At 44.9% G+C, this 11,211-nt stretch overlaps 1 protein-coding gene across 1 annotated transcript; it reads right to left on the bottom strand.

Moving 5' to 3' along the window:
* Nucleotides 1-3,101: 3,101 nt before the first annotated feature.
* LOC111071460 (neurochondrin homolog) lies at nt 3,102-5,750 on the bottom strand. The gene has a single exon (XM_022362812.2). The coding sequence runs from the start codon at nt 5,523-5,525 to the stop codon at nt 3,354-3,356; it is 2,172 nt and encodes a 723-aa protein (XP_022218504.1). The 5' UTR covers nt 5,526-5,750; the 3' UTR covers nt 3,102-3,353.
* Between the last annotated feature and the right edge of the window lie 5,461 nt (nt 5,751-11,211).

Raw genomic sequence — 11,211 nt, 5'->3', positions numbered from 1 at the left:
TTTTATATATATCCAGTTTGGATGAAGATTGAGATCCATTTCAGAGACATATGTTGCTTAAATTGTTCGACTATCTCTCCTGGCTGGAACTCTGATACCGGGGGGCCAGTTGTGGCTGACAAGTGTCTTGAATAATTTATGACTCGGCCACTTTCAACTGCAGCAGCTGGTGTTCCAGCAGCCGCTTCCTATCCTCTCCTCTGGTGATGTCTCTACGAAGTCTGCATTAATTTTAATTTGTTGTGGGACCAGCGTGCGGCCGCTTGAAAGTTCCTCAAGACATTCAAGAGGGGAACAAACGTAGTACTGGTATTCCCCATTGGTTTAGCCATTTCCAAAAAACACAAAAGTGTTGAGAACATTCCATTATATCCACACTCCCTCCAACAATTACGTTCAATTGGAAATTTGTGAGCAGCATTTACTTTATTTCGCATTATTATTCTCGGGGGAGGAAGGACCACCAGCAGCAGCAGCAGCAGTTCCCCAATATCAGAGTTGGGGTTGAACTTTATTTGGTTTGGTGTGGTGTGCATTTGTGCGTGCATCATCCAGGAGCAAGGGACCCTTTTTACTTAAAGCAATTGCTTTTCAGAGAGCGATACCAGGAGGGAGACAAGCAGCGACAGACCCCTAACAAGTGACAATTGAATATGGCAATCAAAACCACATGAATACGTTGATATTGTTATTGAGAGCCCTTCGTGGCTGGTTAAATGGTCTGTAAATGCTTCACACCTTTTAACTCAAGTATTCTTATCAACTAAACATATATAATGGATAAGGTACCTTTACTTGATTCCCTGAAAGTAATCAGAGCTCAAAACTTAAGCCATCCACTTAGTGGGTGTGGCAGCCAGCAACAGTCAACGAGCTGCCTCAAGTGGCAACCATGGAGAAAGCGAAACCTGTCTGCATTTTCTTTTGCTTGCTACCTGCCGCTTGTCTGGTTTTTTTTTTCGTTGAATTTTTCCCAACTTTGTTTTCATTTCATTAGGATAGCAACAATGTAGGGGAAAAGCGCCAGCTAATTGCAATCAAGGTGGAGCTTCAACTTGTTGCTGTGACGCTCTTCAGTTGCAACATCGCTGGTAACGTATCGCGTGGCACATAAGCGCTGTGCTTCCCGCTGCCCAGCTCCCTTTTTTTTTTCTGCTTTTTGCCGGGTGCCTGATTGACGAGTTGACTGGCTAAATTAATGGATCATTGAGTGCTGGGTTTCGGTGGCAGACAAATGAATTGCAATTCTTTACTAATTACAACTTAAAGATGTAGCTACTTGTCCCTCTCAGATACTCGTACTTTAAAGAGCTCATTTTGGAAACCTTTTAATTTTAATTAGAGCCAAACACGTCGCTGCAGCCCCCATAGAAACACAAATAAACCAACAAAATCCACTCTTTTTCGTGTCGCATGTTTGTACATATATTTTATAGCTTTTGGAGCTGAACAAACAGAAGCAAACAAAATCAACAAGCATGCGACGCTTCAGAAGCCAAAGGCCCCTTTTTATTACCTTTGTCAAATGCACAAATAGCTCCCGAAATATCCAAAGGCTCTTCCACAGAACACAGGCCAGGCTAAGCAATTTCAATGACAAAACACAACAAACGGCTCAGGCAAATTTACACATTTTGTAGACCAACAACCAAAATGGTGAAAAAAAATGTGTATTATGTCCATGGCCTTGGATAGCCCACCAGAAAAAAAGGGTTGAAACTCAAATGTAGCGAGGGCAAATATCCAAACATCTAAAGGTACGATGGGTGTACAATAAAATATTATATCGTAATAAAACCCCGAACGAAAACCCCAGCACACATACACACACACACACACAGTTACAGCTACACAAAGTTATGCATTGTGGAAGAAAGAGAAATGGTTGTCAGGTGTTTTTTTCGTGAGGCAGCAATAGTCGTAGTGTGGGAGGCGGCAGATAACACAAAGATTGAGCGATACTTTTCGTATAATATGTGTGTGTGTGTGTGTGTATTCCTTGAGCCCAGCAGAAGCAGAAACCTGCCAGGCATCGCAATATGTATTTAAGATTTATTGGAGATTTATGCTCGCCTTTTCCACTGGTTAGCAGCTGCTCCCGCTATCTCCTTCCTTCCTGCTGCTGCTCCTCTATTTTCATTTATGGCTAACAAGCAATTTGGCATCTCAGCAGGAGGCTTCTATCTGCATACAGTTAGATAACAAGGAGAAATCCAAGCTTACCAAGCTCACGGATTGTGAGGGTAGCCAATTAACCAGAGGAAAGCCATATTGAATATATATTTTAAATGAATATAGAAATATAAGAATATTAAGAATAAACTTCAAGGCCGTAAATCCAATGTTTCAAGTTCTCTCCGGCATTGAGATTTCATTGTATTGTTCTTCAGTATGATTTATTCATCTTAAATATTTCCATTCATCATTTTTAAATGCTGAAAAGTTCTCCCAGGCAACACGCAATTTCTGTTTAGCTCATTACTAAACCTCAAAACGCACATCTCATATCATCAGCCAAGCAAGTATGATCCTCACACCCAAAAAAACTTGTGCGCCACACTTTTCAATGGAAACCAAAAATGTTGTCACTCCGAGTGTCAGGAGATTATTAATTCCCCGTTTCCGGTGCATGTTTTGAGGGTAGAAAGTTTAGTTGCATGTTTTTAATTAAATTTCACTTATTATTATTACTATTTTTGGTCAGCTTTTGCACTCGTCATGTCTGCTTGTTCCCATCCCTCCATCCCATCCCATGCCATCCTCCATTCGCTCATTCTGTTGTTGTTTGTGCGGACGGGACATAAGTAAATGTGACGTGTTCCGTGCTCTATATATTCGGGGGTATACATATTGCATTTGTTCGTGTTTCTGGTTCCAAAATAAAACAAGCAAAACAAGTTTTTTAACTAATCCCCACAGTGCCCGCTGAAAAAGAACAAACAACAATGGCAACAATAAAAAAACCCTGAGCAAAAAAACAGAGCAGAGCAGTGGAAAGGAGAGGAGAGGGAAAACCGAAAGCGAAACCAAAACTGAAAACTGAATGAATGGTGGGAGCAACTGTTTGCCAAGAGAGAAAAAAGGAAAAACAGTGCGGAGGAGAGGGGAGGAATAAAGGGAAATTTATTTCCGTTTTGTGTTTTTTCGAAAATTGTTGTTGTTTTATTGAATATGTTTTTTTTTGGTTCGTTGTTGAGTTTTCTTATAAGTGTTTAATTATTAAAATAGAGCATACAAAATAGAATAAAATCCATACAAAATATTTCACATTTTTCGCACATCATCACACACAAAAAATGCCTCTAGAAAAGGGTTTCTCTCCCACAATCTCACTCTTTCTCTTTATCAATCCATCAGTCGCCGAAGAGCTTCTTGCCCAGATCCATCATCCTGTGATTGCGACAGACGCGCAAGGCATCGGCCTTTTTGAGCACCTCCTGCACATCGCCATTCACATCCACCAGCTGCGACAGGAAGTCCTCGTAGGCGGACTTAACATTCGCTGGGAGTGTGCCAATCTTCACCTTCTTCAGCGTCTTCACAATGCCCTCGGCCCAGCCGGACTCCAAGGCGAATTCTGAGAGCCACGGCACCAGCGGCAGGACACCACACATGGTCTGCATGCCCAGGAACCACAGCTCCGAAAGCTCCGACCAGTTGCCCTTGTAGGCAATGGACACCACAAGGGCTGTGGGATCGTTGCTCTCGTCGATGTTGTACGCGTCCCAGAGGAAGCGAATGGTGGCCTGGATGTAACGACAGATGGAGAAATCATTCTGCTTCACCTTCTTTGACTGCTGCTTGAGCAGGAGCAGTCCGAGCACAGCCAGATTGCCGTGGATAACCAGATTATCGGGGGTATCCTTCAGTTCTGGGAGGTTCTCCACCACAAACTTCAAAAGATTGACAAAGGTGGCACCATCCTCGGCACGCTTTGGCTCCAGCACTGTGAAGTTCATCAGGATGTTGCAGAGCGACACGATGGCACTTCTGGCCACCTTCATCTCGGCCTTCTGCTCCAGCGTGGGCACCGGATCCGGCTCGTTCATGCGCGCCAAGCGCTCGGCCCTGGGGATTGGCGGACGCTTCCAGTGGGCAATGCTGAAGTAGAACTCTATGGCCTCCAGCAGAACCTCATCCTGCTTGTGGGTGAACAGCACACGACGTGCCTCATCCTCCACGGCAAAGTGGCAGAGGGCGGGCATCATAATCCTCAGCACATCGATGGGCTCCTCTCCCTCCCGCGAGCCGGTACGCCAGGTCTTCAGCTCATGGAACGACTCATTGGCCACCTTCAGCATGAAGGGCAGCAGCTTATAGATAGCCGGACGCATGGCTGTGGTCTCCTGGGCCAGCCAGGCGGAGAGGATTCTCACGATGGCGAAAACAAAGTTCTTTTCGCGGGGATTTGTGCTCTCGCGGATCTTGTCGTTGCTGACACGCGTGAGGACAGCCATCACCTGGTTAAAGGCGCCCTTAAGGGCCGTATACGTGGTCTGCTTCTCCTTGGGCTCCAGGTCCAGCTGATCGGTGGCCATGTACTCGATGCACTGCTCGAGGATCACGAAGCAGCAGGTGAGCAGCTCCGCCTGCTTGAAGGTCGTCTCCAGCTTCTTCTCGTCCATCTGCATGCGCACCTCGATGGCTGCCAGCTGCAGCAGTGACAGGAAGAACTGCTTCTGCTCGTCCATGAAGGCCCACTGGATGCCCAGCACCTGCAGGGTGGTGGCAATCAAATGCAGGGCCGGATCACGCTGCTTGGGCCCGATCTTGGCCTTTAGAATGTCACCGCAGCCCTTGAACAAGCTCTCCGGCCAGATCTGACCGTCCAGCGAGTTGTTCACAACCTCCTTGCGACAGGTGATGAGGATGTCGGCCAGAATTCGGCACAGCTCGTACTTCCTGTCCGTGTGATCCGTCTCCATGTCAAGGGAAATCCGCTGGATGAGGGCATGGAAAGCCGTTGGATCCTCTGGCCAGGAGAGCGTGCCAAACTTGTTCACCAGCAGCACAATCAGATGCAGGGCCTCGTCCGTCTGGAAGCTCTGGGCCGAGTAGATCTGCGACATCTTGGGGATGGCGCCGGTGGCCAGGAGTGCCTGCTGTCCGGGCGCATGGCTGGCGATGCTCTTCAGGCAGCTGTAGGCCTCACTCACGACAATCAGATTGTCCTCGTAGTCCTCATCGTCGGCCTGCTCGACAATCTCCAGCAGCGTGGGTATGGCATCAATGATGTCCTTGTGCGTGGCCAGCTCCTCCTCCTGGCAGAAGCACGTGAGAATCGACAGGGCAACGCTCTTATACACCAGCGGGGGGCAGTCACTGGGCAGATCCTTGGACACGAGCAGCTTCTTGAGGAAGGGGAAGCCAATGGCCTCGAAGAGCAGCTTCTTGCCCTCGGCATTGGCGTCCCTGCCCTTCACCAGCTTCGTGACCATAAAGAGCACCGCAAACTTCTCCGTATCGCTCTTGGTGCCCTTCAACAGGTTGGCGCACTTGCGCACGGGCTCTGGCACATCCGTCATTCTGTGCTGCTGCTGCTGCTGTTCCTCGGGTTCGTTCTATATATATTTATATATCTATCCTATATATACAGATATATGTACATATATGTGATGCTGGCACAGACTTTCTATAAATATCTCTTTACACTTTCACTTGGCTACAGTTTTCCCGTTGGCGCACGGATTTTCTGTTTCTTCCGGGGAATTCTTTTCGCTGTGGCACCTTCGCTCGACGACGCACTCTCGCGCACTGATCGCCAGCCAGTCAGCGGAAAACTCACTCGCGGCTTTTCACCAATGAATTTTCCAAAAGGCCAACAACAAATATAAGCAGCAGAGAGGCGGCATGCAGCTGTTGCCACTCGAAGGAAAACCTACACACAATTTATTTATACATTTGATCATACACTTTTCATGGCAGAGGGTTGCCTTGACTTGGGCGTGGTTTTTGGGGCAACAATGTGTCATCCAACTGAGGATATATGGGTACATATATATTTTAGAATGAATATTTTAATATATTCAGATGATTTTTATGGTTTGGAAGACCTATTAAATAAATGTTTTACGTTTCTAAAAATTTTGGTTAAAATCACGAAACTATTTGCAACATTCTGAAAATGTAAAAAAATATATCTAGGGATACCATAAGTTTTAAAATTCCCCCAAAAGTGTATTTAGTTTTCCTTTAACAAAATTTTCCACTAATTCTTTTGCCTATAGAATTTGAAAAGCATTTGAAATCAAACGAAGTCTGACCAAATGCATGGCTCTCTCTTTCAGTTCTTTCTTTGCTCCCGAATCTCTTGCTCGGTTTGTTCTCCCTCTCTCACGGGAGCATCGTTGTGTATATTTAGAATATGATTTTTCTTTTTTCCGACTTTTCATGTTTACATTCAAGTCAACTGTGAAACGTACGCTGCCTGCCTGCCTGCCGGCTGCATTTCTTCCAGAATATTTTCAGTACCCTCCATTCGCCGCCATAGGAGAGCTCTTATGTACATAGAGATATATAGATTTTTATAGGCATATAAATAGCTTCCATTCCGTGCATCTGAATAATATATATGTAGGTACGATATATGTACATAAATAATTTATACATTTAACTTAGTTAGTATGTACTCCCCGTACATTGTGATACGCATACATGGATCGAACATTTGCATATTTAATTTAAAAGCGCTGCTTTCTGCTCTTTTCCCTCTGTTCACTCGTGGGGTCAATGAATTTCATTGCACATTGCACTTTGTTTTATATTTCAAATTCAATTTATATTTCTGCAACATTTATTTTAACAATTTCAACCTTTTTACTGATTTATGATGCACACACATTTCGCTTGTCATAAATTTGTCGCATGTAAAACGTGTGGGGGAGTGTGTTCTAATAACAAATATTAACATTAGTATAATTGTATAATGTGTAAGCCCATTTTTGTCCTTATTTGCCATATATTTAATTATAAATTTTGCTATAGAAAAACATCTGTTATTGTATATTTTACAATGACAACGGACAAAATAGAAAAAATAAGTGAAAAATGAAAGAAAAAACAGAATATATTGTACGAGTATGTATTATTGGGTTCATTTATTACGTTGGCATTCAATTCTGTTTGCCGAATTTCAGATATCTTCCTAATGAGCCATATATTTTGACACATTCACTGAAACACATTTTCCTCTCAAAATGAAGAGACTTTTTCTCGTGATTTTTCATTCTCTTTATGGCTGATGATGCACTGCATTCACATTTATATCCATTTAGTCTTTAACATTATGTATCTGTCTCTGTGTATGCTCTCTGCCTGCCAAAAGTCGGTTATTCGGTCAGTATTGTATTGGTTTCGTCGTACATTTTGGATCATAATTTAAATGAAAAACTTTATCCGTTTGGGGATTATTTACTGCCGCACAAAATGCAAATTTACAAATTGTGTCTGGATGCCAGGCAACCAGCATTCAACCAGCTTGATTTCGCATACTCGTATCGGGGAAAAAAATAAAGCCATACAGAATACATTCAGTTATGCCCGTCATATGGAGTCTCGACCCGCATTTTTGGGGGCGTAACAAAATCGAAACCCATATCGCGCTGCTTGTTTGCTTTTTCTATTATTATTTGGTGGGAGATATCTACATATAAAGCGAGCTAGAGGAGTGCGCCTGAATGGGACAGCAGCCAAGAGTTGGAAGGGAAAGAGACTCTGGCATTTTGACCATTTTTGGGCAAACGGTCGGCTTAATTGCGTTGCTAGCAATTTCCAATAATTGGGTTATATAGCGAAATTGATTAATTTTTACATTTCACTAATTATGTACGGGCCCCAAAAATCCGTTGCTATTGTTATTGCAATATTATAATTATAAAGCGGAAATATGCTGTGGGCGCGACCTCGAGTGTTGTGTAACCGAATTGTGCGTTGCATACTTTCGGGCGGATGTGAAAATGATACCCTCTGGTACCACTACTCTGTTACCCTCTCTAAATGCCACCCACTCAACTCTTATCTAACCTGCCACATAACAAGCTTCAAGCAAAGCTCAAGGAAAAGGCAACATTCAACATCAATAATTGAAATAAATCGCTTGACAAACGATGCTTGGTCGAAAGCCAGCCAGAGAGACACAAAAACATGGCTGGACAAGCAGCAGAGCATGCAGAATATGGCACAAGCGAAGGGGCAGGCAGACAAAATGTGGCACAAAAGGCAGCGCAATAAGGGGGCAAAACCAGCAGGAAAAGTGTGAGGCACCAGTGTGGCAACGGAGTGGAGGCAAAAAAAAAGGAGAAAACATTCTTATCACTAATCATGAGAGCAAGCTGGAGCCAAACCGGAATGGTAGGAGAGACAGCCACTGACCTCTCAGCAGCAGAAGCAGGAGGAGCAGCAGGAGGAGCAGCAGGAGGAGCAGCAGGAGGAGCAGCAGGAGGAAAGGGGAGAAGTAAGGGGAATATGCGGACTGGGCCAACAATTCTCTGGCAACTCTCTCGCACTCATGCTTCCGCTTCCATTTCCGTTTCCGCCTTCACACCACCGCCCATTGTGGACAGTGCTCCCAATGCTTGGGATTCTGCTGAGGCGGCTGCCCGTGCCCGTTGAGAGTTTGCGAAGCTGTTTCGAAATGTTTTGACAAATGATTTTGTTTATATTTTCCATTTCATCGAAGCCACGCAATGGCGACAGTTGTGTGGACAGTCGAGGCCTGCTCCTGCTCCTGCTCTGGTCTGACCTCTAGCCCAGAGCTCAGATACTGATAGATAACAATGACAAAGTTTCGACTTTTTCCTCCTGAAGGGAGAGGCGAGATCATCAACATTGATTTCAGAACTTTTTTCGGTGGGAGGGCATCGTCAATAACATTCAGTGATTGTCATCTTCATTTTGGGTGAGCGAGCGAGCGCCCCATCCAGGCGGCCTCATTCTTCGGTTGGTGGCATGTCTGGGCGTGGCACTGTTCCAATTTGCAGCCAAAAAACCACAAGAAAAAATAAATTGTCTGTCATTATGGGCTTTAAGTTTGGTCAACGTATCATTTGGCATTCGATGAGCCTTGAATTGGGTTCAAGATGAATTCAAGTTGACAAATTTGAGAAATACAAAGCCCTCTTTATAGCTAAAAATATACTCCTTGAAACAGAATTACATGGCAGTAATCATTTGATAGCCAAAAACAATGCCACATAATCTCCGCAACGTCAAAAATGCACACAACAATGAAGCACGAAAATAATTACAAGGCACTTGAAGCACACTTGTTGGCATCTTAATTTGCTGTCAAAGATGGGGGAGGGGGGACGAACACAACACAAAACATACAGCTGTGGCCATACACATGAAAGTGAAACCCATTCCCATGGGTAAGGTTCTTCCGCTTGAAGGGTGGACTCAAAATAATCACTCATACACGTGCCCATCGTTTGGGTTCGGTTCCTTTGCAGTTCCGATTTCCCTCATTGCCGTTTGTTTGTTGAAGGCCTGGCACGTGTCAATTTATATTTAAATTTAAATGCAAAAACGCAAATCAAAATTCCGGGCTGCACAGAATGGAATTAAATTTCAAAAGGCAGCAGCAGCAGCAACACCATTGGCAGTGCGTCAGAGAACAATCATATTTCCCCCAGAAAGGAAAATACATCGGACAGGTTCTGTGCTGGCAACAGCAGCATCTGCTGCCTGTTGACGGTTTTCCCTTACACAGTATTAATGGCTGATTAATGTTGAAGCTGGAACACTGTTTCCGGTCAATTTTGGTAGGTTAACCAGGGCATCCCCTCGAAGACCGACAAGCGACCCCCTTCCCATTCCCTGCCAGGGCTGAAACATCTTCGAATAGATCAAGTGTCGTGGAGCACAATGGATCCCGAATGAGTGTGGTCGGTCGGTCGGTTATCCCGTAGAACTTTTGTAATTGCGGTCCCATTGTTCACTTGAGTCGCATTGTTGTGCTCCCAACAGCATCAAGAGTGGGCTAGAAAGAGACGGCGCTATAAGAGTGACAAAGAGAGAGAGAGAGAGAGTGAAAAGAGAGACGGATTGAGGGACGGCAACAAATTATGCAAATCCCCTTTTGAATGGCTTATCCTTCATGAATTTATATCGAATCGTAAACCCAATGACGACGCGGCTTTAAGGCATGGAAGGCCGCCGCCTCCTTCGGCCATTGGAACAATAAAAGCTCATTTGTTGCTATTATCATTTCACTAACAAATAACAAATCATCGAGCCAAACGTTTGTCGTCTCGTCCCTTGCTGCCTGCCACCTCCTGGTGGCAAAGTGGCAGCCAAAAACGTGTTCACCTCAGCAACGGGTGGCACTGGCACCCCTGATGCTGCACAAACTGCTGCCAATAAATTCTGTTAATAAACCAAAAGTTGTTAATTTAAATGATTTATATCTGAAGGAGGATATCCAACCCTCACCCTCACACACAGACGCGGAGGAGGGGATCCCTGGTTCCCTGGATCCGGTAGCCAGGGCAATGCGCTTGTTATTGCTGAGCCTCAAAAATTTACGTAATTTGGCAAAACCTTTTGCCTGGGACTTGAGTTCCGAGCCTGATATTCCTGCCGTTTGTTTGCTTAGAGCTGCTGCCAGCCCCCTACAAGTCTCTACCGCTCCGTGCGTGGTGGGGCAATAGGTCAAAGTCGATGTGGCAGTGGTGTAGGAGGTGGCGGGGGCGGGGGCGGAGGCGGTGGAGAAGGAGAAGGAGGTTTGGTTGGTGGGCTTGTCCGTTGCCGTCAGCTTAAACCAATTTACGTTGCCGATGTCTTTATTGGAGGGTCCGTGCGTCGTGGGGCCGTTAGGCCGTGGGCCGTTTGCCCCAGTGCCAAGCGCCGTGTGTCATGAATTATGGCGCCCACCAAAAGCGGCACAACTGTGCGTATGCGTAATTTGGCAAAACGAACTGGACAAGCCCACCGTCGTGCACGCCCCCCCATGAGGCCTTGTCTATGGGCGGCATCCTTCCGTTTCATTATACATTATACATAGATAGACATATAAACGAATCAAGCTGCTTTAGATGAGCCCTACACTGAAATGAAATAGCGCTAATGTTTTGATTCTAGCTATAGGATGGATAAATGGATGAGAATTTGAAACATAAAATATTTTCAAGGCATATAAGTAGATATTTTAAACCATCTTCTCCAAGAAACCTCTTAGGATAAGAAATTAATCTATCCGCTTTTCAATTCCTA

This window comes from Drosophila obscura, unplaced genomic scaffold (assembly GCF_018151105.1).
Source record: "Drosophila obscura isolate BZ-5 IFL unplaced genomic scaffold, ASM1815110v1 contig_4, whole genome shotgun sequence".
In the NCBI taxonomy this organism is placed as follows: domain Eukaryota; kingdom Metazoa; phylum Arthropoda; class Insecta; order Diptera; family Drosophilidae; genus Drosophila; species Drosophila obscura.
This window is presented reverse-complemented; position numbering and strand designations above follow the sequence as displayed.